We start from the raw sequence: 27,672 nt of genomic DNA, 5'->3' as shown, positions 1-27,672 counted from the left end.
AGATGGCCGATGAACCTATAGAACCAATGGACGATGGCAGTCCGCCTACTGATAGCGGCGGCAGTGCTCGCTCGAAGCCAGGCCCTCAGCGGCCTTCGAGGTGACCCCTTCTTTCATCTTCCTTTTCTTCTTACGATGGCACTTATTCACTGGAATATTCGCAGCATTCGCTCCAACCGAGAGGACTTGAAGTTGCTGCTCCGCTTGCACCGTCCGCTCGTCGTAGCCCTCCAGGAAACGAAGCTACGCCCATGCGATCACATTGCCTTGGCACACTACACCTCTGTGCGTTTTGACCTACCCCCTGTGGTAGGTATTCCGGCTCATGGAGGGGTTATGTTGCTGGTCCGGGATGATATTTACTACGATCCCATCACATTGCACACCGGCCTGCAGGCAGTTGCCATCCGAATTACTCTCCCCACTTTTACATTTGCCATTTGTACCGTTTACACTCCATCGTCGTCTGCCGTTACCAGGGCAGACATGACGCAAATTATTGCTCAACTACCTGCACCATTTTTGTTAACTGGAGACTTCAATGCCCACCATCCCCTTTGGGGCTCTCCAGCATCCTGCCCAAGGGACTCCCTGTTAGCAGACCTTTTCAACTAGCTCAATCTTGTCTGCCTCAATACTGGCGCCCCTACTTTTCTTTCGGACACATCTCACACCTATTCCCATTTAGACCTCTCTATATGTACTACCCAACTTGCATGGCAGTTTGAGTGGTATGCACTTTCTGATACATATTCGAGCGACCACTACCCGTGTGTTATCCATCTCCTGCAGCATACCCCCTCTCCGTGCTCATCTAGTTGGAACATCTCCAAAGCAGACTGGGGGCTCTTCTCTTCCAGGGTGACCTTTCAGGATGAAACCTTCACAAGTTGCGATCGTCAGGTCGCACACCTCACGGAAGTCATTCTCACTGCTGCCGAATATTCCATCCCCCACCCTACTTCTTCTCCACGTCGCGTACCGGTCCCCTGGTGGACCGCAGCATGTAGAGACGCTTTACGTGCTCGTCGACGTGCTTTATGCACCTTTAAACGCCACCCTACAGTGGCGAATTGTATCACTTACAAACGATTACATGCGCAGTGTCGTCGTATTATTAAAGGAAGCAAGAAAGCCAGCTGGACTGCTTTCACAAGCACCTTCAACTGTTTTACTCCTTCTTCTGTTTTCTGGGGTAGCCTGCGCCGGCTATCTGGCACTAAGGTCCACTCACCAGTTTGTGGCTTGACGGTCGCGAATGACGTCCTTGTGGCCCCTGAGGATGTCTCCAATGCCTTCGGCCGCTTTTTCGCAGAGGTTTCGAGCTCCGCTCATTACCACCCTGCCTTCGTCCCCCGAAAACAGGCAGAGGAGGCTAGGCCAACTAACTTCCGCTCCTCGAATCGTGAAAGTTATAATGCCCCATTCACCATGCGGGAACTCGAAAACGCACTTGCCCGGTCACGGTCCTCCGCTTCAGGGCCTGATTCTATTCATATTCAGATGCTGAAGAACCTTTCTCCTGCGGGTAAAGGTTTCCTTCTTCGTACTTATAATCGCATCTGGATTGAGGGACATGTTCCCACATGCTGGCGCGAGTCTATTGTTGTCCCGATTCCTAAGCCGGGGAAGGACAAGCACTTGCCTTCCAGTTATCGACCCATCTCGCTTACCAGCTGTGTCTGTAAAGTGATGGAGCGAATGGTTAACTCTCGATTGGTTTGGCTGCTCGAGTCTCGACGCCTACTTACCAATGTACAATGTGGATTTCGTAGGCGCCGTTCTGCTGTTGACCATCTGGTTACCTTGTCGACCTTCATTATGAATAACTTCTTGCGGAAGCACCTGACGGCGGCTGTGTTCTTTGATTTGGAGAAGGCTTACAACACCTGTTGGAGGGCGGGCATTCTCCGCACCATGCATACGTGGGGCCTTCGCGGTCGCCTCCCTCTTTTTATTCGTTCCTTTTTAATCGATCGACAGTTCAGGGTACGTGTGGGTTCTGTCCTGTCAGACACCTTTCGCCAAGAGAATGGGGTGCCACAGGGCTCAGTTTTGAGCGTCGCTCTCTTCGCCATAGCGATCAATCCAATAATGGATTGCCTCCCAGCTGATGTATCAGGCTCCCTTTTCGTGGACGATTTTGCCATCTATTGCAGCGCTCAGCGTACATGTTTCCTGGAGCGCTGTCTTTAGCGTTCTCTTGACCGTCTTTACTCCTGGAGTGTCGCCAATGGCTTCCGTTTTTCTGCCGAGAAGACGGTCTGTATTAACTTCTGGCGCTACAAAGAGTTTCTCCCACCGTCCTTACGACTCGGTCCCGTTGCTCTCCCAATCGTGGAGACAACCAAATTTTTAGGCCTTACATTTGACAGGAAACTTAGCTGGTCTCCACATGTGTCCTATTTGGCCGCCCGTTGTACCCGTTCTCTAAATGTCCTCCGTGTTCTCAGTGGTATGTCGTGGGGAGCGGATCGAACCGTCCTACTTCGCCTATATCGGTCGATCGTCCGCTCCAAGCTGGATTATGGGAGCTTCGTATACTCCTCTGCACGGCCATCCATCTTACGCCGCCTCAACTCCATACAACATCGAGGTTTACGTCTTGCGATCGGAGCGTTTTATACTAGTCCCGTCGAGAGTCTTCATGCTGAAGCTGGTGAATTGCCACTCACCTACCGGTGTGATATACTGCTTTGTCGGGATGCCTGTCGGCTACTGTCAATGCCCGACCACCCGTCTTATCGTTCCTTTTTTGACGACTCTCTCGACCGTCAATACGGGTTGTATGTCTCTGCCCTGCTACCCCCTGGAGTTCGCTTTCGTTGCCTCCTTCAACACCTTGATTTGTCACTCCCTGCAACCTTTTGAGTGGGCGAGAGCCACACGCCACCTTGGCTCCAGGCTCAGGTTCGCGTTCACCTTGACCTCAGCTCGCTCCCAAAGGAGGTTACCCCCGGTTCAGTATACCACTCCCGTTTTGTCGAACTTCGATTGAAGTTCAATAATATCACCTTCATTTATACAGATGGCTCTAAGACCAATGACGGGGTTGGGTGTTCTTTTATTGTCGGGCCACAAAGTTTCAAATACCGGCTCCATGGCCATTGTTCGGTCTTCACAGCTGAGCTCTTAGCCCTCTACCAGGCTGTTCTTTACATCTGCCGCCACCGACATTCTGCTTATGTCATCTGCTCCGATTCCCTGAGCGCCATCCAGAGCCTCAGTGATCCGTATCCGGTTCACCCTTTCGTGCACCGGATCCGACGCTCTCTTCAGCAGCTGGTGGGCGACGGTTCTCCGGTTAGCTTTATGTGGGTTCCTGGCCGTGTCAGTATCCCTGGGAACGAAGCTGCAGATGTCGCGGCCAAGGCTGCGGTCCTCCAGCCTCGGACAGCTTCTTCTGTGTCCCTTCGTCAGATTGTAGCAGGGTCATTTGTCGGCGCATTTTATCGCTGTGGCATGCCGATTGGGCTGCACTTACGGACAACAAGCTTCGGGCCTTGAAACCTCTTCCCGCGGCTTGGACGTCCTCTTCACGCCCTTCTCGGCGGGAGGAGGTCGTTTTGGCCCTGTTACGAATTGGACACTGCCGGTTCAGCCATCGCCATCTGCTGATGGCTGCGCCGGCACCGTACTGCCCACGTGGGCAATTGCTGACGGTCCGCCACATTTTAACATCCTGTCCGGATTTTAACACACTGCGTCTTGATCTTGGCCTGGCGTGTACTCTATATGCCATTTTAGTGGATGACCCACGAGCAGCTGCTCGCGTTCTTCGTTTTATCAACTTGACAAACCTCTCTAAGGACATTTGATTAAGCTGTTTTTTTAATCCTATGCCTGTCAGTCTGTCTTTTATCGTGTTTTCCCTTTTAGTTGCTGTTTTAAACTTGTGCCTCGCGGTGCATTCCTAACGTAGTCTGGGCGCTAATGACCATTGAATACCCACCTACTCCAGTCCTGTAACCCGGAAGGCGTACACGATCAAAGGCAGAGCCACGTGTGAAAGCACCACTAACCTGCCAACACTGTGACGCTTTCTATGTGGGAATGACCAGCAACAAACTGTCCATTCGCATGAATGGACACAGGCAGACAGTGTTTGTTGGTAATGAGGATCACCCTGTGGCTAAACATGCCTTGGTACACGGCCACCACATCTTGGCACAGTGTTACACCGTCCGGGTTATCTGGATACTTCCCACTAACACCAACCTGTCAGAACTCCGGAGATGGGAACTTGCCCTTCAGCATATCCTCTCTTCTCGCTATCCGCCAGGCCTCAATCTCCGCTAATTTCAATTTGCCGCCGCTCATACCTCACCTGTCTTTCAACAACGTCTTTGCCTCTGTACTTCCGCCTCGACTGACATCTCTGCCCAAACTCTTTGCCTTTACAAATGCCTGCTTGTGTCTGTGTATATGCGGATGGCTGTGTGTGTGTGTGTGTGTGTGTGTGTGTGTGTGTGTGTGTGTGTGTGTGAGTGATACCTGTCCTTTTTTCCCCCTAAGGTAAGTCTTCCACTCCCGGGATTGGAATGACTCCTTACCCTCTCCCTTAAAACCCACATTCTTTCGTCTTTCCCTCTCCTTCCCTCTTTCCTGACGAAGCAACCGTTTGTTGCGAAAGCTTGAATTTTGTGTGTATGTTTGTGTTTGTTTGTGTGTCTATCGACCTGCCAGCGCTTTTGTTTGGTAAGTCTCGTCATCTTTGTTTTTTTTATATGACAGGATAACTCCGAAAGTTAGCAAGTTTTCTTTCTTTGTGTTACTCTATCGACAGCTCAATGCTTCTGCTTTTTGAAGTGGTCTCCTTTAATACAAAAGTATTTTATTTGAAAACAAAACAAAAAACATTGAAGTGGAAAAAAAGTGTTATGAATTGCATATGGGGCTTAGCATTTTATGGGTGTGAAACAGAAGCAAAAATGACACAAAATCTCTCTGTGTGTTTGAGCTGCGGTGTCAGAGATTCAAGCTGCGGTGTTGAAGATGCGGGTTACGGGTGTGACAGATGGGTCGAACCACTGATCGATTTCATATAGTTACTCTGAATTTTCCAGTGTTTAATTTTACAGGTTCTCACATTTGCCTGCATTAATAACAACTACGTTCACTTCTCAGTTTGTACCATTTCTTACTGCCCGCAGATGAAAGCGTCGGCAGTTATAAATGCTGCCGCGAGGGGCTACCTCGTCCGGAGGCTGATGAAGACGAAGCACGTGCAGGACCTGATAGAGACCATGGAGGAGAGTTTGAAATGCATCTTCGAGTTGAAAGGAGAGTCACTGAGGCCACTCCGTGCCGACCAGGAGCTGTACGATCGGCTCTTGCAGCAGGTAGGAGTCGCTTGTTCCTCGCCCTGCTGTTTTTTGTTCAGTATAAAACTGACGAGCCTGAAAATGTCATTAACAGTGGATCGGATCTTTTTGTGTGCCTGTCTGCCGTTTAAACGTCCTGTCAGTTAAGATCATCATCATCATCATCATCATCATCATCATCATCATTTAAGACTGATTATGCCTTTCAGCATTCAGTCTGGAGCATAGCCCCCCTTATACAGTTCCTCCATGATCCCCTATTCAGTGCTAACATTGGTGCCTCTTATGATGTTAAACCTATTACTTCAAAATCATTCTTAACCGAATCCAGGTACCTTCTCCTCGGTCTGCCCCGACTCCTCCTACCCTCTACTGCTGAATCCATGAGTCTCTTGGGTAACCTTGCTTCTCCCATGCGTGTAACATGACCCCACCATCTAAGCCTGTTCGCCCTGACTGCTACATCTATAGTGTTCATTCCCAGTTTTTCTTTGATTTCCTCATTGTGGACACCCTCCTGCCATTGTTCCCATCTACTAGTACCTGCAATCATCCTAGCTACTTTCATATCCGTAACCTCAACCTTGTTGATAAGGTAACCTGAATCCACCCAGCTTTCGCTCCCATACAACAAAGTTGGTCGAAAGATTGAACGGTGCACAGATAACTTAGTCTTGGTACTGACTTCCTTCTTGCAGAAGAGAGTAGATCGTAGCTGAGCGCTCACTGCATTACCTTTGCTACACCTCGCTTCCAGTTCTTTCACTATGTTGCCGTCCTGTGAGAATATGCATCCTAAGTACTTGAAATCGTCCACCTGTTCTAACTTTGTTCCTCCTATTTGGCACTCAATCCGTTTATATTTCTTTCCCACTGACATTACTTTCGTTTTGGAGATGCTAATCTTCATACCATAGTCCTTACATTTCTGATCTAGCTCTGAAATGTTACTTTGCAAACTTTCAATCGAATCTGCCATCGCAACTAAGTCATCCGCATATGCAAGACTGCTTATTTTGTGTTCACATATCTTAATCTCACCCAGCCAGTCTATTGTTTTCAACATATGATCCATAAATAATATGAACAACAGTGGAGACAGGTTGCAGCCTTGTCTTACCCCTGAAACTACTCTGAACCATGAACTCAATTTACCGTCAACTCTAGCTGCTGCCTGACTATCCATGTAAAGACCTTTAATTGCTTGCAAAAGTTTGCCTCCTATTCCATAATCTTGTAGAACAGACAATAACTTCCTCCTAGGAACACGGTCATATGCCTTTTCTAGATCTATAAAGCATAGATACAATTCCCTGTTCCACTCATAACACTTCTCCATTATTTGCCGTAAGCTAAAGATCTGGTCCTGACAACCTCTAAGAGGCCTAAACCAACACTGATTTTCGTCCAACTGGTCCTCAACTAATACTCGCACTTTCCTTTCAACAATACCTGAGAAGATTTTACCCACAACGCTGATTAAAGAGATACCTCTGTAGTTGTTACAATCTTTTCTGTTTCCATGTTTAAAGATTGGTGTGATTACAGCTTTTGTCCAGTCTGATGGAACCTGTCCTGACTCCCAGTCCATTTCAATTATCCTGTGTAGCCATTTAAGACCTGACATTCCACTGTATTTGATGAGTTCCGACTTAATTTCATCCATCCCAGCCACTTTATTGCACTGCAATCTATTTACTATTTTTTCCACTTCCTCAAATGTGATCCTATTTCCATCATCATTCCTATCCCATTCTACCTCGAAATCTGAAACATTACTGATCACATTTTCACCTACATTGAGCAACTCTTCAAAATATTCCCTCCATCTGCCCAAGGCATCCACAGGATTCACCAGCAGTTTTCCTGACCTGTCCAAAATACTTGTCATTTCCTTCTTACCGCCCTTTCGAAGACTGCTAATTACACTCCAGAATGGTTTTCCAGCAGCTTGACCCATAGTCTCCAACTTGTTTCCAAAGTCTTCCCACGATTTCTTCTTGGATGCTGCAATTATCTGTTTGGCTTTGTTTCTTTCTTCAACATAACTTTCTCTGTCTACCTGGGTTCTGGTATGTAGCCATTTTTGATACGCCTTCTTTTTCCTTTTACAGGCTGCCTTGACTGCTGTTTGCTTCATCCTACTTTTTCACACTACTGTTCCAAGACATTCTTTAGCCACTTCTAGTACTGTGTCCCTGTACCTTGTCCATTCCTTTTCCAATGACTGTAATTGACTACATTCAACTAACTGGTACCTTTCTGAGATCGCTGTTATGTACTTGTGCCTGATTTCCTTATCCTGAAGTTTCTCCACTCTTATCCTCCTACATATGGACCTGACCTCCTGCACTTTCGGCCTCACAATCCCAATTTCACTGCAGATTAAATAATGATCAGTGTCATCAAAGAATCCCCTGAATATACGTGTGTCCCTCACAGCCTTCCTGAATTCCTGATCTGTTATTATATAGTCAATGACAGATCTTCCCAAGTATACCGGTGAATGTTCTTATGTTTAAAAAAGGAGTTTGTGATTACTAAGCCCATACTGGCACAGAAATCCAAGAGTTGTTTCCCGTTCCTGTTGGCCTCCATATCCTCTCCAAATTTACCCATAACCTTTTCATACCCTTCTGTTCGATTTCCAATCCTGGCGTTAAAACCACCCATGAGCAGAACACTGTCCTTGTCCTTTACTCTAACAACTACATCACTGAGTGCCTCATAAAAACTATCCCTCTTATCTTGATCTGTCCCTTCACAATGCAAATATACTGACACAATCCTAATTTTCTTGCTAGACACTGTCAAATCTATCCACATCAGTCGTTCGTTTACATACCTTATTGCAACTACGCTGAGTTCCATTTCTTTCCTGATGTAAAGCCCTACACCCCATTGTGCTCTTCCTGCTTTGACTCCTGACAGGTAGACCTTGTATTCTCCCACTTCCTCTTCTTTCTCACCCCTTACCCGAATGTCACTAACAGCTAAAACATCCAGCCCCATCTTACTTGCAGCCTCTGCCAGCTCTACCTTCTTCCCAGAGTAGCCCCCATTGATATTAATAGCTCCCCATCTCATTACCATTTGTTTGCCAAGTCGTATCTTAGGAGTCCCTGGTTTGTCAGTTAGAGGTTGGACTCCGTCACCTCCAAAGGTCCGAGGCATTTTGCTCTGATTGTTGCCAGCATCATATTTAAAGTACCAGGGAAGCAGGTTGCTAGCCTTACTTGCCCCGAGTCCCATTGGGTTTTACCCCTAACGGCTGAGGGACTAACCGGTGGATTTAGTTAAGAACTTTAGTTAAGAACTTACATTTAATTTTTAAGAAACACAGCTAGCTGTAACCCAGACTCGAGAGCACATAAAACTTAGGATATGTTACTGCAAATCGTTCCAAATTTCTACTATTTGTGTACATATAACTGTTTCAGCATAATAGCAGCAACTGCAACGAGGTGTATCTTTACCAAACACGATAGGCGCATGCTAGAGTGCACTGTAAATTGAGAATACCGACATTGATAAATGACCTCTGGTGATGACTCAGAAACAGTAAATTGGACTTTTTTCTAACAAATTGCTCCATTACTGCCAGCAGCTGTATGTTCCGTAGACATTTTGTCTAAGATAAAGGTTATTTAGGAGAACTGGTATATTCAGTTTTATCATACGGCTGAAGAAATGTTACCTTGCTGCAGTGGTTCTAAAACTTTTCTGCGTTTGCTGCATGCATGTGAATCATTTGCCAGACATTGACAAATTTCTAAAAATCTGTGACATATTTTGAAGACCCGAGGGCCCGAAAGGAACCTTATTGAATGCAACAAAAGTAGCAGCTTCAGAGGCACACAATAACAGTTTAACTCTCAGAGTACACACTTCCTGCCCCAGGAGCACCACACACTGTGGTCGACTTCCTGTCCCCTTAGATTGAGTGGCACTTTTTCTTTGCCGTGACTGGTTGTCTTTCCTAGTACCGGCACAGAATTTCACGTTACCACAATGTTTACCACCCGTGTTCTTCTTTCACAGTACATATTGATGAAAATAATTAATTTTGGAAAATATGATATAATTGGATAGATAAAGAAAATCTACTCGGCTGCAGGAGAAAACGTGTATAAAGCTTACAGAAATTTACTAGCAGAAGGGCTGCCTCTTCTGGCAGAAGGGTAGAAGGGAAAGGAAAAGGAGTGAAGAAAAAGGATTGGTGAGGTTTAGAAATGAGGAGAATTTGGAAACGTTGCCCAGAACGCCGGGAACGGAGGCACTTACTTGACGGGATGAGAATGAGAGACTGTGATTGTCGGGGGCTACACTGGACGAGATTTGAAAAACTGAGGGCTTAAAGGTAGAAGATGAGGTAATAAGCAAGATTGAAATTACTGACAAAACATTGTGTACAAGTTAATAAAAGTGGAAATCTAAGTGTATTGTATGTAACGGAGGTGGGAGGAGGACGGTGAAAATTAGTTAGGTTAGAAAATGGAAGCTGAACAAATCTAAAAGGGAGTGAAGAAAAGGAGTAGTTGCTGAGAAGTAGTCCTGTGTCCAAAGGAGTCGACATAAATTTAGGCCAGGTTGTAATGCCAGTTCCCATCTGTGGAGTTCTGAGAAACTGGTGTCTGGGGCAAAAATGCAGATGGCACGTGTGGTGAAAAAGGCACTGAGGTCGTAACTGTCAAGTTGTAGAATCAGAGGATGTATGGCTGCAGCAGACAACATCCTGTCTTCAACATGACAGTCGTGACCTCGGTGCCTTTCTCACCACACGTGCCATCTGCATTCTTGCCCCAGACACCAGTTTCTCAGAACTCTGCATGTGCGCTACAACGTGTCCTCGGTTGTCGCCACCACCCTGGCCTAAAATTTACGTTCCCCCCTGCGGGTTCGGGGGTTAGAATAGGCCCGCGGTATTCCTGCCTGTCGTAAGAGGCGACTAAAAGGAGTCTCACATGTTTTGGCCTTATGTGATGGTCCCCTCTCGGGTTTGACCTCCATCTTTCTAAATTATTCCGAAGAGCGAGCCAATTGGGGAAGGGCGCCTTACGTGGTGCACTGTATCCGTCGTGCAATTAGACCTTTAGCCGGCTTTCACGTCGTTGCCATGGTGTCCCGCTCGTTTTCGATCTTTAGGGCGGGGATACGTCCCTGGGTGCGATTACCACGCTGCCCTCTGCAGTGTTTCTTTTAACTGCGGCGACGACCTTGGACAGTTTTGCACCTAAGATCCAGCACGGTAGCCAGTCCGTTGTGGTGGGGCCGCCATGTACCCTCTTGGTTGTAGCCCCCTGACAACACAGGGATCGCTCTACTGATGCCTGCGCCGTTAACTCCCCACGTATGCCAAGGAGTAGATGCCTATCCTCCTGGGGTATCAGGACTCCCGGCAACGGCCATCCTGCCAGGTGGCCTTTGCTGTGGCTGGGTGGCGCCCGTGGGGAGGGCCCTTGGTCGGAGTAGGTGGCATCAGGGCGGATCACCCGCAATGAAGCGTGGTACATCATCTCTCGCTGGCGGCCAGCCGCCAGCAGTCTCTAAGCGTTCTCGGGCTCAATTTAATGCTCAGAAGTACGATCCGAAAACGTTCCCCTCCCTGGCCACGCCGTGGGAAGAGCGTAAGTCCCAGGATGGAGGTAACAGTTATTCGCCCCGATTCTTAGTTTGCACGAGAGCTGATGGGGAGTCTTTTCTCTCCACAAAGCCTCAGTTCTTCGTCGAGCATTTAGAGGACAAGTTTGGGGAGGTGGAGGGCTTGTCTAAAATGCGCTCTGGCTCAGTACTGATACAAACGGCATCCTCCGCCCAGTCACGCAGGTTACTTGCTTGTGACAAGTTGGGGGATGTTAACGTTACTATTACTCCACATAAGAGTTTAAATATGGTCCAGGGTGTTATTTTCCATAGGGACCTCCTTTTACAGTCTGATGACGAGCTGCGCGCCAACTTAGAACGTAGAGGTGTTCATTTCGTCCGGCGCGTTCATCGGGGTCCGAGGGACAATCAGGTTGCTACCGGTGCCTTCATCTTGGCCTTCGAGGGTGATACGTTACCGGAAAAGGTCAAGGTGATGGTCTACCGATGTGACGTCAAGCCCTATATCCCTCCCCCGATGCGGTGCTTCAAGTGCTGGAAGTTCGGCCATATGTCTTCCCGCTGCACTTCCAGCCTCACATGTCGAGATTGCGGACGCCCATCTCATCCCGATACTCCATGTGCCCCGCCTCCCATCTGCGTCAACTGCGGGGAGCACCATTCACCTTGCTCGCCAGACTGCAGAATCTTCCAGAAAGAGCGCAAAATCATGGAATATAAGACCCTGGACCGACTGACTTATACTGAGGCCAAACGGAAATACGACCGATTACATCCAGTGAGAATGACAACTTCCTACGCCGCTGTTACAACACCTGTGCTAGCCCCATCAGTTTCGCGCCTTTCGGCCGGATCGACGAGTGGTACAACTCCTCCTGCCCCCTTGCCAGTGGGGGGCTCTACCCACCCGATTGCTCCTGTGCCACCTACCTCAGGAGCAACACCATCCCGCCCATCGGGGACGTCGGTCCCCGCTTCTACGCCGGAGAAGTGTCCAACTTCTTCGGCTTCTCACGCTCGCAAGGGGTCCCTTGGGTCCCTCCCTTCCCAGGTTTCCACCGGCGGGAAGGCTGACGATAGACAGTGGCGTAAGTGCCCACAATCTGCAGGTCGAAGGGCTTCCCGATCCTCCTCAGTCCCGGAGACTGAATCGGTGAAGCCCTCCCAGCCAGTTAAACCCAAGGAGCAGCGTGAGAAATCAAAGAAGAGCAGCTCTAAGCCCAAGGAACGCGCGGTGGTAGCCACCCCATCGCAACCTTCTAGCTCTGCGTCTGAGGACGCGGTGGAGATTCTGGCGTCCGCTGAGGACCTCGATCTCGCCGGTCCCTCAGACGCCGTGAATAGCAATAGCACTAGCACGGGTGCTCACTCGGAGGCAGCAGGTGACCCAGCGGCGTAATCTGCCGTCCCAGTCCCGGCACGCCTTTCTCAGCCATGGACAAAACCATCCTCCAGTGGAACTGCAGCGGTTTCTTCCACCATCTAGCTGAGCTCCGCCAACTTATCAGCCTTCACCCTTTCCTCTGCATTGCTCTGCAGGAAACTTGGTTTCCAGCAATGCGCACCCCCGCCCTCCGTGGCTATCGGGGTTATTATAAGAACCGAGCAGCTTATGAAAGGGTGTCTGGTGGCGTCTGCATCTATGTCCTTAACTCTCTTCACAGCGAGTCTGTCCCTCTCCAAACAGCTTTAGAGGCTGTCGCTGTTAGGGTGTGGACGCCGCAGGCTCTTACCATCTGCAGTCTTTACCTTCCACCGGAGGGTGATGTCGCGCAGCATGTCCTGGCTGCGCTGATAGCCCAATTGCCGCCACCTTTTTTATTATTGGGCGACTTTAACGCCCATAACCCTCTGTGGGGTGGGTCAGTGGCAACAGGTCGAGGCGCCACCGTTGAGCATTTATTGTCGCAGCTCGATCTCTCGATTTTGAATGATGGTGCCTCCACACACTTCAGTGTGGCGCATGGCACCTACTCCGCCATTGACCTTTCAATCTGTAGCCCTAGCCTCTTACCATCTGTCCACTGGAGTGTGCATGACGACCTGTGTGGTAGTGACCACTTTCCGATTTTTCTGTCACTACCACAGCGTCACTCTTCTGGGCGCCCTAGCAGATGGGCTATGAATAAGGCTGACTGGGACTTGTTCTCCTCCACTGCCGCTATTGAGCCTCTCTCAACTGATGCCATTGATGTGGTGGTTACATCGGTCACCGCCGGCATCGTCACTGCCGCCGAGTCTGCCATTCCCCGTTCTTCTGGGTCCCCTCGGCGGAGGGCTGTGCCTTGGTGGTCGCCTGAGATCGCTGAAGCGATTAAGGATCGCCGGCGGGCGCTCCAGCGTCACAAGCGACATCCCTCCATGGACCACCTTATCGCCTTCAAACGGCTGCGTGCGCGGGCCCGCCTCCTTATCCGCCAAGGCAAGAGGGAGTGCTGGGAGCGGTATGTGTCCACCATTGGACTCCATGTCACTCCATCGCAGGTCTGGGCCAAGATTCGATGGGTCTTCGGCTATCGGACCCCTGCCAGCGTCCCTGCGCTCTCACTGAATGGAGCAGTTTGTACTGACTCCGACGTCATTGCAAACCGCTTAGCAGAGCATTTTGCTATGAGTTCCGCTTCTGCGAATTACCCCCAGGCCTTCCGCTCCATTAAAGAGCGGATGGAACGTCGGAGCCTTTCTTTTCGCACCAACGCTTCTGAACCCTACAACGCTCCATTCAGTGAGTGGGAATTTCAGAGTGCCCTTGCCGCTTGCCCTGATACCGCTCCCGGGCCAGATCGCATCCACTGTCAGATGCTGAAACACCTTTCAGTGGACTGCAAGCGACGCCTCCTCGACCTTTACAACCGTCTCTGGGTCGAGGGTGAGTTTCCATCGCAATGGCGGGAAAGTATTGTCATCCCCATTTTGAAACCTGGAAAGAACCCTCTGGAGGTGGACAGCTACCGCCCCATTAGCCTCACCAACGTTCTTTGCAAGTTGCTTGAACGGATGGTGAGCCGGCGCTTAAATTGGGTACTGGAGTCTCGGGGCCTTCTGGCTCCGTCTCAGGGTGGGTTCCGGAAAGGCCGCTCCGCCGCCGACAATCTGGTGAGCCTGGAGTCGGCCATCCGTACTGCCTTTGCCCGCCGTCAGCACCTGGTCGCTGTCTTTTTCGACATGCGGAAGGCGTACGATACGACATGGCGTCATCACATCCTTTCTACGCTTCATGGATGGGGTCTTCGGGGCCCTCTGCCGATCTTTATCCGCAATTTCCTGTCGTATCGTACCTTCCGCGTGCAAGTCGCAGCCTCCTATAGTTCCACCCACGTCCAGGAGAACGGTGTGCCACAGGGTTCTGTTTTAAGTGTCTGCCTGTTTTTAATAGCCATTAACGGGCTCGCTGCGGCCGTGGGAAATTCTGTCTCTGCTTCCCTGTATGCTGACGACTTCTGCCTTTATTACAGCTCTACTGGCATTGCAGCTGTTGAACGTCAGCTACAGGGCGCTATCCGTAAGGCGCAGTCTTGGGCTGTAGCGCATGGGTTTCAGTTTTCGGCAGCCAAGACCCGCGTTATGCATTTCTGCCGGCGCCGAACAGTCCATCCTGAGCCGCGGCTTTATCTTGCCGACGAACTCCTTGCTGTGGTGGAGACCCACAGGTTTTTGGGGGTGGTTTTCGATGCCCGGTTGACTTGGCTGCCTCATATTCGGCAGCTTAAACAGACGTGTTGGCGGCATCTAAACGCTCTGAGATGCTTGAGCCACACCCGCTGGGGCGCCGACCGCTCTACCCTGTTGCGGCTCTACCAGGCGTTAATCCAGTCCCGTCTGGATTATGGGAGCCTGGCTTATGGCTCAGCATCCCCATCTGCGTTACGGGTGCTGGACCCAATTCTCCACAGCGGGATACGCCTTGCCACTGGTGCTTTCCGCACCAGCCCTGTGGACAGTGTACTAGTGGAGGCAGGTGTACCCCCACTGCGGTTCCGGCGCCAACGTTTGCTGGCCGCTTATGCTGCCCATGTTCTAAGCTTGCCCGGGCATCCAAATTATCGTGTCCTGTTCCCGCAGTCAGTCGTCCATCTGCCAGACCGTCGGCCCCGGTCGGGTTGTCCGATCGCCGTACGCGTCAAGGAGCTTCTCTGTGGGCTTGGGTTTTTCCCTGTTCCACCTCCTTTCCGGGCGCCTCTGCGTACACCCCCGTGGTGTGTTCCTCGCCCTTGCCTTCGGCTCGACTTGGCACAGGGCTCGAAGGACTCGGTCCCTCCAGAGGCCTTCCGCCGCCGCTTTTATTCCATCCTGGCCACGTATCAGGGCTCTGGAATTGTTTACACCGACGGTTCGATGGTTGCTGGTCGTGTCGGGTATGCGCTAACTCTAGGGGACCATTCCGAACAACGGTCCTTGGCGGCTGGCTGCAGCGTTTACACTGCTGAGCTAGTCGCCATCTTTAGAGCCCTAGAGTATATCCGCTCCTGCTCAGGTGAGTCCTTCGTTCTCTGTAGCGATTCCCTGAGCGGTTTACGAGCTCTCGACCAGTGTTTTCCTCGTTCTCGTCTGGTGATGGCTATCCATGAGTCCCTGCATACTCTTGCGCGTTGCGGCCGCTCTGTGGTCTTTGTGTGGACCCCCGGTCATGTCGGTATCCCGGGCAATGAACATGTTGACCGCCTGGCGAAAGAGGCCACGAGTAAACCATCTCTGGATGTTGGCCTCCCAGAGGCTGATTTGCGGGCAGTCCTCCGCCGACAAGTTTTTGCGCTTTGGGACGCTGAATGGCGCGATCGGATTACACCCAATAAACTCCGTGCCATTAAGGAGACGACGACTGTGTGGTGGTCCTCCATGCGAGCCAACCGCAGGGACTCAGTCGTCCTTTGTCGGCTCCGCATTGGCCACTCCCGGCTAACACACAGTTATTTACTGCGCCAGGAGGACCCTCCTGTATGTCGCTGCGGGGCGGCTTTGACGGTGGCCCACATTCTGTTGGCCTGCCCCCTTTTAGCTGTGGTCAGGCAGACATTTGTGCTGCCTGATACGCTCCCTGCCGTTTTATCCGATGACCCTGTTATGGCTGCCTTAGTTTTACGTTTTATTCGGGCAGGGAGTTTTTATTCTTTCCTCTGAGTGTTTCTGTTTTATTTTATTTTTTGTTTTGATTCTGGCCTTTGGCCTATGATTTTACACTGATCTTTTAATGTGTTTCTAAGTGGTTGGCTTTTCCTTTTTTATTTCTATGGTCGGCCAACCGCTGTCACACTCTGTGTGGTTTTATTTCGTTTTGTCTTGTCCTTGTCTCCGTTTCTTTTGTTCTGTATCGTCTGTGTCTATTGTTCCTCGTTTTTATTCTCTGTGGATGTTCTTTGTCTTTGGAAAAAGGGACCGATGACCGTAGCAGTCTGGTCCCTTTCATCCCCCAAACCAACCTTAGGTTGGTTGGTTTTACGTTAACGTCTTCAAATACTGCGCTTATTCACAGTAACTATACTTTTCTTCACTCCATTTTAGTTTCCTGTATATTTATTGTCTGATCATCTATTTTTCCGTGCCCCACACATCTACCACACACAAATGCATTTAGCTTTCTGCTCTTACTAACTCTAGCATAATGTTTAGTCAGTAATTTCTGTCTTGTGTATTACTGTATATTCCAGATTTAACAGGGTGGCAATTTTTTCTGGAAAACCTAGAATTCTCAGGGAATTACATTTTACCTGGAAAAATCGGTGAAGTCGTGGGAATTTCAAGAATTTCGTAAAATTTCAAGGAATTGTACATTTTTGACGTATTTAAATCAGATTTTATTGAGTTTTATAAATCACAAATTTAAAAATACTTAATATGTCGAAATGTGTAAATAATATGAATATTATTCCATATAGAGTATTTATGTTTAAAAATTGTGCTTCTACTGCTTGTGGCAGGTATATAGCTCAGCTGAGAGGAAGTAAGTCATTATTGTGGTATGCTGCCCTTGCCCCGTTCTCCATTCGCCAATTATCAGGAGCTTCTTGAAACTGTCTTCTTCCTCGGACCTAGAATTCTCAGGATATTTTAATTTTTCCTCCAGATTTGAGTAGCCACCCTGCTTTAAGCTCTCAGGTTTTCAAACCTCACCCAGTGTGGTCCGCAACAATCAAGTCTTTCTCAGTACAGTTTGTATCGAGCCTATCCCACCTTTTACTTGCACCCAGTACATTAATCAACATTTTAAATTTAAGTTTTAGTCGTTTTCTCCATATGTTCACATGACTAATTTACTGCGCATTATAAACCTCCTTGCCCAGCGTTTGGAGTGACTTTTCCTGCCTTCCATCATCAGTACGTATTGATCTTTATTTCCGTTTTGCTAAGAGAAAATAGCTGGGTGTGCGTGCGTGCTTGCGTGCGTGCGTGCGTGTGTGTGGGTGGGTGAGTGAGCGAGCGTGTGCGTGTGCTTGTGAGTGGGTGTGTGTTATTAATTTCAGATTTATTGCATATTTCTAGACATGATTGTCTGCAATTTACTCAACTACAGATTTAGCTTCATTGAAAGTAAGGGGAAACATTGTAACTGTAGTAAACACTACATTATTTGGTTGTTATGTTGTTCACGAGAAATTGTACTGTTTTCTTGTCGTGTTGTCTTTGTAATCGGAGAGCCTCTGTAGAACATGGCTGTTGTAATGCCTGATATTTTCTCTGCCACTTCCTCGTACAGCCCTTGATGCGCCACAGAAAGAGACAGATGCCATGTCTGACACAGTGAACTCTCGGCTGCAGTCCACCTGCCCAACACCCACTCTCGGTCCCCACAGAACAGGCACTTCACGTGCCGTGCGTCTTAATCTCGTCTAGGCCTGCATTTGGCCCGTGAACACGTGCTGTGACTTCACTCTGCTTTACACTGTAGAGTAATCGTAGCAGCGTATGATGAACACTGTCGTACTATACTGTAGGTATGCTGCACGTACGGACTGTGACAATTTTGTCATTACTACTTCCCTATCTAAGACTCCTACTTCAGTTTGTGTTTCCTGATATTCTGATTAACTGCCCCTTCTGTAGCTCTGGCATACCACATTACTGCTCTTGTCAGCTGTAGCCTAAACTTGTAATCTGCGTAGTGTGCCAATCACTCACAGCTTTGTTCCTTTCTGCACACTGCTTCACCTCTTTGGTGCCATTCACCCTTCAAATGTCTTCCTCGTCGGCAATGCCAGATATCGTTTTCGTAAGTCAACTTCCAGTGTCGATCCGACGCCTCTTCTTCCGCGTACGAGGAATGATCCACAATACCTGTCGCATTTCACTCCTCAATTTCTCGTACGCTCCTTGTACTCTTTCGCATACCCGGGCATCCTCTTTGACTGTCCCGTGTCTTTCTCTTCCCTGACAGAATTTGTCGAACGCTTCTTCCGATCTTCTCACCTCTGTACACGTCTCCCGTACGTTGAATACCACCTGTATCACAAAGGGATGACTGGTGATCACTACGTCTCCCTGCTTGGCGAACAGCTCCCCCTTCCAGGTACCGGTTCCCTAATGCTTCCTTCTCGACAAAGGTCAGTATTCCTGCTATAAATTGCATCATCTCGCCTTCTCTGGATCTCATCTACGAGCAGGAATACCTATTACTTTCCTCCCAATTAAATTCATTGCTGCTCCACGTCTGCTTGTACTAATTACACTAAATCTATACCAAACTTGAAAAAATATAAGTGATCATCTTGTAGGCCTTAATCCGTACGGGTTCCTCATTACCATTCATTCACAACCTCTTGTTTATCTCTCGATACCTTTCTCCTTACTCTCCCTCCTTTGTCTCTCTCTGGCATTTACAAAGTTGATAGCATCACCCACTGACCAACCACACAGTGTGACATTCTTGCCATACGGTCTGCTGCCTCTTCCCGTTTCTCCAGTGCTCGCGTACTTGCCGTCTGTACTCTTATTCCAAATTTTCCTAATCACTCTGACAATAACAGACTCTCCAGCCTTCTGTTTCTTCGTTTTCAGTATGTCGAATGGTGACAGCATTTTATGACCGTATACTAATTTGTATGGCGATAATCCTGTATTTGTAAGCTGTTTTGAGTTGTAGTCAGAGACAACGTACTTTAAATAGGTATCTCAATTGGTACGATGTGAGTCAACATAGCATCCGAGCATCGTCCCAATTGTACTGTGCACTCTTCCAGTTATGCCATTGGCTTGTGGACGGAGAGGATTCGGCCTTACCTTCTTCACATTCAGTAACTTACATAATTCCTCGATGTTCATTCCCTGGTCTGTTACTGTTGTTTCAGGCACTGAAAACTTCTGTATCCAATTATTCACAAGTGTCAGTGCCACTGCTGCTGCGTGCCGGTTTGGCATTGCGACCATTTCTGTGTATCTTGAAAAATAATCTGTGATTGTGAGTACGTACTTTTTCCCTGCAGGTTTTTTATCGAATGGACCTAAATCATTTATCCTCAGAAATCTGAATGGTGATAATGCTTCAGGTAGCCTCTGCAACGGTGCTCTTGGTCGACACAAATCTGATCTGTGCGCACTGAATGCAATTCCACACATACTGGTTTACATCTGCCTGCCTATTCCTTCACCTATACCATTCTGCTACTCTCCTGCAACCTCTCCTGCAACCTCTACAACCCGCTAAATGTTATTGTGAACTTCTTGTAGCACTCTATTCCTTAGCTTCACTGGTATCACTACCTGCAGTTCAAACTTAGTTTCTCTGTATAGTAACGCATCCTGCATACAAAACCGTGACTGCTTAAAAAACTGCTAACATTTGACATCATCTGTCCGTGCCGTTTGACATTCCTTGCGCTCATTACCCCCAGTATGTAATACTGCTACTCTTCTGCTTAAGCAGTCCGCATTTCTGTTCTTCCCAGTTTTATATGTGACTTCGAAATCAAATTCACTTAGTCTTACTGCTCATCGCATCATCCTACCAGAAGGATCCTTTAACCCCAAAAACCATTTTAATGCCACACAGTCTGTTATTAATCTAAACTTTTTACCACACAGATAACATTTAAAATATGTTATGCCATAAACAAGGTTTAGCATTGTGGAATAATTTCTTTCTGCAGTATTTTGTTGTCTTGACGGGTAAGCTACTGTGTGCTCTGTGCCTTCTATCTCATCTGATAATGCAGAGCCAAATACAAGGTTTGATGGCTCGTATGATAAAACAAACTCTCTATTAAAATCTGAAAAAACCAATAGCGGACTCAGTGTTAAAGCTTCTTTCAATTCTTCAAAAGCATGCTGGCGCTCTTCTGACCGCACAAATTTAGTAGCTCTTTTTCTTAACAACTGTGTCAACAGTCTGGCAGTATCTGCAAATCCTTTTACGAACCGGTAGTGATAGTTCGTGACTTCTACGAGTGATTGTAACTCCTTTACAAATTGTGATGCAGGATATTCACTTACACCTCTGACTAATCTTGGGCGTGTCTTAACCCCATCTTTTTGTATGATATGACCTAGGTGTGCTACCTCGTCCATCGCAAATTTACAGTTTTTTATGCTCAGCGTTAACTTTGCTGCTTCTGACCTTAGGAATACTTCCCTTAATCGCTGCATATTCTGTTCCGTATCACAAAGTTTCAGGGAGAGCATAAGGGAACAATTGACAGGAATGGGGGAAAGAAGTACAGTAGAAGGTGAATGGGTAGCTCTGAGGGATGAAGTAGTGAAAGCAGCAGAGGATCAAGTAGGTAAAAAGACGAGGGCTAGTAGAACTCCTTGGGTTACAGAAGAAATATTGAATTTAATTGATGAAAGGGGAAAATATAAAAAAGCAGTAAATGAAGCAGGCAAAAAGGAATACAAACGTCTCAAAAATGAGATCAACAGGAAGTGCAAAATGGCTAAGCAAGGATGGCTAGAGGACAAATGTAAGGATGTAGAGGCTTATCTCACTAGGGGTAAGATAGATACTGCCTACAGGAAACTTAAAGAGACCTTTGGAGAAAAGAGAACCACTCGTATCAATATCAAGAGCTCAGATGGAAACCCAGTTCTAAGCAAAGAAGGGAAAGCACAAAGGTGGAAGGAGTATATAGAGGGTCTATACAAGGGCGATGTACTTGAGGACAATATTATGGAAATGGAAGAGGATGTAGATGAAGATGAAATGGGAGATACGATACTGCGTGAAGAGTTTGACAGGGCACTGAAAGACACAGGTCGAAACAAGGCCCCGGGAGTAGACAACATTCCATTAGAACTACTGACGGCCTTGGGAGAGCCAGTCCTGACAAAACTCTACCATCTGGTGAGCAAGATGTATGAGACAGGCGAAATACCCTCAGACTTCAAGAAGAATATAATAATTCCAATCCCAAAGAAAGCAGGTGTTGACAGATGTGAAAATTACCGAACTATCGGTTTAATAAGTCACAGCTGCAAAATACTAACGCCAATTCTTTACAGACGAATGGAAAAACTGGTAGAAGCTGACCACGGGGAAGATCAGTTTGGATTCCGTAGAAATATTGGAACACGTGGGGCAATACTGACCCTACGACTTATCTTAGAAGCTAGATTAAGGAAAGGCAAACCTACGTTTCTAGCATTTGTAGACTTAGAGAAAGCTTTTGACAATGTTGACTGGAATACTCTCTTTCAAATTCTAAAGGTGGCAGGGGTAAAATACAGGGATCGAAAGGCTATTTACAATTTGTGCAGAAAGCAGATGGCAGTTATAAGAGTCGAGGGGCATGAAAGGGAAGCAGTGGTTGGGAAGGGAGTGAGACAGGGTTGTAGCCCCTCCCCGCTGTTATTCAATCTGTATATTGAGCAAGCAGTAAAGGAAACAAAAGAAAAAATCAGAGTAGGTATTAAAATCCATGGAGAAAAAATAAAAACTTTGAGGTTCGCCAATGACATTGTAATTCTATCAGAGACAGCAAAGGACTTGGAAGAGCAGTTGAACGGAATGTACAGTATCTTGAAAGAAGGATATAAGTCAGACAGCAACAAAAGCAAAACGAGGATAATGGAATGTAGTCGAATTAAGTCGGGTGATGCTGAGGGAATGAGATTAGTAAATGAGACACTTAAAGTAGTAAAGGAGTTTTGCTATTTGGGGAGCAAAATAACTGATGATTGTCGAAGTAGAGATGAAGTATTGAACAGAATTGGGGAGAAGAGGAGTACGTGGCACAACTTGAAAAAAAAGAAGGGACCGGTTAGTAGGACATGTTCTGAGGCATCAAGGGATCACAAATTTACCATTGGAGGGCAGTGTGGAGGGTAAAAATCGTAGAGGGAGACCAAGAGATGAATACACTAAGCAGATTCAGAAGGATGTAGGTTGCAGTAAGTACTGGGAGATGAAGAAGCTTGCACAGGATAGGGTATCATGGAGAGCTGCATCAAACCAGTCTCAGGACTGAAGACCACAACAACAACAATCACTCCCATAGACAATTATGTAATTGAGATACACTAAGCATTGGTGTGGTTTTAAACCGTTCAAGTATGTCACTTGAGAATCACAGAAACGTTGCAAGTGCACTTTTTAATCCAAATGGAATTCTTCCGAATTGGTAGTGTCCCCAGGGTGCTGAAAATGGTGTTTTGTGTCAACCCTCTGGTGCAGCCCCTATATGATAATAACCACTCTTCAAATCCATTGTTGAATAAATATTTGCATTGCCCTAAATGATCCAAGGTTTCTGTGATGTTTGGCAAAGGGTAGGTGTTCATTATAGTTTTTGTATTTAGATGTGGCACAACCACTATTCCTGCCCCCGACCCCCTGTGTGCTATTATTTTGTTAAATTATTCAATCTTTCAGCTGTTGATCTATAAATTCCTCCAAAATTGGCTGTAAGTACCTAGGTATTCTGTATGGTTTGCAGTAGACTGGTGATTGATTTTCCATTGGTAAGCATTGCTGCATAATATGCATAGCTGCTAATGGCCGTTAAATTCCAAAAATAGTTTTTCCGTCCATTCTCTATTGCTTCCCTCTAGGTGCATCACTCTTCTTCACAATGCAGTTTCAGTTGCGTCTGGAAATTCTGTGGCTGACACCCCACCTTCCTTCCAGGATAACCATATTAGTGGTTAACAACCCCTTTGATAATCCTATGTCCTCTGCACTAAAATTATCTATAGAAATAGGTACCTTCTTTTCAACCTTTATTTCTTGTACGTGTAAAATACCTCTTTTTAACTAGGCAACCTCCCTGATCTTATACTTGATTCTCTTCGAGCGGTTCCACCACACACTAACTTCCTACCAGCAAGCTAGTCTCAACACTGATGCAAAGTGATTTCCCAGTACCCTTAATGTGGTCATTCACGGTTTAATCAGTTCGTCTTTCGCGACAGACTTCCCTCGTGACATCGCAACACTGGCAGTGGCTTTACGTGACTGAAACATTTTTCCAGCAAGTTCCATCCTATGTTGCTGAATATTGTTTACAGCACAATGATAATAGCAGAAATATAATCCTAGAATCATATCATAGCCCTCACTCGTGTGTGGCACAATCTCTACACATTGTTTAAATTGAACCCTATCCAGGCAAAAGTCTGCGTCCACCGATGCTAACGGTGTGACATCTGTATCTCCCACCTCCACACTATCTGCACTGCGGTGGGTTCTTTTGCTTATGTTTCACCAGACTACTACTGGCAACAGATGCATCTGTCCCTGTGTCCAATAATATCCTGTAACCTTTATTTCCTACTATTCCTCGTATCATATAATCCGCCTCTGCATACGATTTCGTAACATCCAATCTTACTGGGAATGATTATCGGTGAGCCCAGGGTTCCCATTGTTGTTAAACACATTTTTTTTCTGGCCCTCTACTTGTAAAACTACTACTTCTTGGTTGCTTTATTCACATCACCCTGAGGGTGGTGGCAGTGTCTCCTTACGTGCCCTGTTTGTCCACATCTGAAACCTTTTATATTAGCTGCAAACACTATCCGTTTACCCTGCATTCCAGTCGACAAATTGATCCCCTCACGCTCTCTAGTTAACCGCGCTGGTGTGTGTGAAAATCGACCAGTCCCCCTGTCCGTACGTGTCATACATTTCTGACGGCAGCCCTCTTAAAAAAGCACAGAGCAGCCTCTACTCAGCTTTGTGCAAACTAATTTCATTGACTGCAGTATCCTGTCCTAATTCATAGGTACATCCATTAGTTTTCCTTGTCCTATCCGCAAATTGTTCCACAGTTTCTGTATCTCTCTTAGTTATTACCCCTAATAATTCCTTATAGTGTCTGGCACTATTTCATTTCATATATCTCTGAAATAACTCTTCTGTAAATTCTTCAAATGTTGTGGAGTCTTAGTTTCCTCTATTAGTCTCAATTTTGCAAAACTCAATAATTCCTTATCAGACTAACCTTCCATCTTAGCCAGATTTCCAGGATCTCCCACAAAGGCCAGTACATCTCGGTTGCCTTTCCAGAAAAAGGAGCTATTAAACTTGCAACAGACAAATGTACACTCCGTCGTGACGATCGCAATTTTACCGACCCGTGTAGTTCTGTATCATTCGCTGTTAATTGTGCTACCTTTTCTAACAAAACGTATACCGCTTCCGACTCTGACACACCTCGCGTCTCCACTTCTGACGAAGCGCTGTCCTCGAGGACACTCGTTTTGAGAACTAACCCTCACAGGACAAGAAAACAGATTACAATAATTCTTATGTCTAATCGTGAGCCATCTCAAGTCCCAGCACTGCGCAGCTGCACGTCGCCAACGATTACACGTATAACATTTTACTGGAACCGGTTCCGTACTTGGCCCTGAGTGGACCTCGAGGTTAGACTGTGCACGTCTAACAGGCACTAACCGATCGTGACTTCCATTACCTCTAAAACTAGACAAATTCGTCAACTCGATACTTGCAGTGAAATCTGCTTTGCAAAATGCACCACTGTCAAATCTTTTCTCTGTAACTAAAATACACTCTAAAGTTTTGGGCTGACTGTACTGTAGGCTGTAGATTCAGACGTCACTCTAAGGAGGTGGTGTCAGTGCAGCCGTGACATCCCTCCGGCAAGCGGGCTGTTCTGTGTTCGGGGAGTGGCCGCTCTGTGTGACTCGGGACTGGCTGCCCCGTCCCTCGTTCGAACGGCGGATGCCGTACCGCATTCCGGGATGTTGCTCCGGGTTTCACTGGCTCGAAGTGTAGGCTGTTATACTGAGATGAGAATATTTTAGTACGAGAACAGCTGAGTACTCGTATGCTCCGGAATGTGTTTGTTTAGGCGTTAAGGCACGTACTCTAAACACTTCTGTGGTGGTAAGTGAGGAAAGGCTCCCATCCTTCCGCCAGCGTATCGTTCCGTCAGCAGTCGCTATACGGCACCCGGCTCTCTGCGACGCCTGTCAGCTGCGTTTCGCTTCGAGACGCGTAACGTGCTCGCGTGGCTCTGTCACGACTCACTTCTGCCCCGGCGTACTTTTTGAACGGGTACGGTTCTTACGCTACAGACTGTAACTTCAGTGTTTGACCTGAGGTTTGAGCTCTCGAGGAAGAATGGTCCGCTGTTCCTCCGTGGACGTCGGGCACCTCATTGAAAGTGTCCGAGAAGAGCGGGAGCTGTCATACAGGCAGAGGGCGACACACCCTGTGTTAGTGTCCTCCAGTAGGCTCCTGGATACTTCTGATCGTGTAGCACGTTTAATAAATTTTAGGTTTTATCGAAGCTTTCATTGTTCACATAAAAATGTGATGTTGAAAATTTTTTAAATTCTGCTCCAAAATAGTAGAACCTGTTCAAAGAATTACGAAGAAGTAGTGTGCGTTATTTTGGAAAAGAGAATAGCACTTGCCACCGAGTGAAGTGTAATTGTTTAGGGGTAGGCAAAACTATTTTTGTTGTTTCCGGCCAGAATTTTTCATAAAAACTGTATGTCGGCAAATTAATGCCCGGCCTAGCCGTACTGTCTGACACAGAGACTGTAACGTAATGAAATTCTCTCTCTGCATTTCTCAGCCTTCGGTCACACAGTGTCGTGACCAGGTGTGACCCCGTAATAAATTATCGTATTACGACTTACTGACGAGTCGAAACCGATCACACTGCTGTTTGTTTGACCCCGGCTGAGAAATATGGAGGGGAAACTTTACCAAATTAATACTTTCGTACGAACTATTAATCATTTGATATCACACGTTTTCATGTGGCCACCTGCCGATGTGCCATCAATTGAATAAACGTCAGTGAAAGCTGAAGGTTATTTGACTTTCAATTCATTATAAATGAAAACATTTGTTGTGAACAGTGAACTTTAGGATAATTCTTGGTCAGTATATTACAGTTTGTCACGTAATACGTGCGTATCTGTAATACATGTTTGGATAACCACTCCATGTTGTCTGTGATACCTGCACCTCAAATTGCAATATTTCTCCTTAGAAGTTTATGCACAGGTATCTGCTAGAATAGATGATTGTGAGGGTAGACAAATACCAGTATTTGACTCTTTTATAAACATTAGTGGGTGGTTCCTAGCCGAACTACTGGTAAAGGAAGAAATTTTGATGTGGCTTCGTACCATACTACTGATCAGGTACACTTGTTCAGTATGTCGAAACGATTCTATTGATACAGTTTCGTTCATTTAGTGGTATGAAATAATTACTCAACTGATACTCTTTCTGTCTGTCGATGTGACCTCTGAGAGTGATTTGAATTATACCGCCATTATGCTGACACTAGTTTGCAAAAGTTATTGTAGTTTTCAATGGTGAAAATTTCTGGAAAGCCAGTTATTATAAATTTATTTTTATTGCTGCCTTCCAGATTTGGGGGCTGTTAGAGCCACTGTGTAAGTAATAGTGATAAACATTTGTAGCTCCTCTTCTGATATTGCCCGTAACTTCTAGATATTTGATGATATGCACTCAGAATGTGAACATACTAGTGGCTCGGTAGTGCATCTTTAGCTGTAAAGTGAAGCTCGATACACGTCTTTGATAAATACGTACTACCTCATTAGATGTAGATTGCTGTTGTACAATTTCGTAGAAGCTGAAAGAGGTATTGAACTTCACCGTGGTTTTCAGTGAAATGACTGCACGAGATGCTTTCGTATTGGTGTTACTGGAGAGTAATTTTAGAAACTAGAGAAAGATATTCAAAAGAGAGCTGGGTTAAAACAGTAAAGAACTTACTAGGAAGGTGCCCTCTGGCAAGCGTAGGAGAGCAGAGCACAGTGGGTGCGACCGAGGAACGAGTAACTGCAGCGCGGGCGCACGGACCTCGTGTCGCGAGAACTGAACTCGAGGTGCCCGTCTCGTCTCGCAGATCGCAATCTTCTGCCGAAGGAGCTGACTGAGAAGTGTGCCCGGTGATGCCTCGCACGGAGGCTACTGGCGGCCGACTCTCGTTTAAATAATTCCTCGGCCTACCTGCGAGTCTCTGTGAAATTGGGACTTTAAATGGTTCACCGTGTACCGTTTCTAGGTCAGTTCGGCTACCACCTGCGCCGTCTAGTAAGGTAGAGTTCGGACACTCGACCGGTACACCGTCCGATCGAAAGTGTGAGGACACCCTCGAGTAACAGCGAATCGGGCACCGGGTACCACGCGAGGCGGACCTGCCGGTACGAAAGGAGGTGGGCCTTATCGTGTGGTCAGCAGAGGAGCAGTAACAGCAGAACGGCTCGGTCGGGCTTCGAATGTGGGCTGGTCGTCTGATGTCACCGGAATAAAAAATCCGTCAGAGACATTTTGTCACTCGTAAAGCTACCCCAGTCGACTGCTGTG

At 47.1% G+C, this 27,672-nt stretch overlaps 1 protein-coding gene across 1 annotated transcript in view; it reads left to right on the top strand.

The window, feature by feature from the left end:
- LOC126109708 (uncharacterized) overlaps positions 1-27,672 on the top strand; it is a 74,986-nt gene that overhangs the window by 34,118 nt on the left and 13,196 nt on the right. The window contains exon 5 of the mRNA XM_049914761.1: positions 5,154-5,342. Within this exon, the coding sequence (XP_049770718.1) occupies positions 5,154-5,342 (189 nt within the window). The remainder of the gene's footprint in view (positions 1-5,153; positions 5,343-27,672) is intronic.

The sequence above is a fragment of the Schistocerca cancellata genome, chromosome 12 (genome assembly GCF_023864275.1).
Source record: "Schistocerca cancellata isolate TAMUIC-IGC-003103 chromosome 12, iqSchCanc2.1, whole genome shotgun sequence".
In the NCBI taxonomy this organism is placed as follows: domain Eukaryota; kingdom Metazoa; phylum Arthropoda; class Insecta; order Orthoptera; family Acrididae; genus Schistocerca; species Schistocerca cancellata.
Note: the sequence above shows the minus strand (reverse complement) of the source record. Positions and strands in the feature narration are given on the sequence as shown.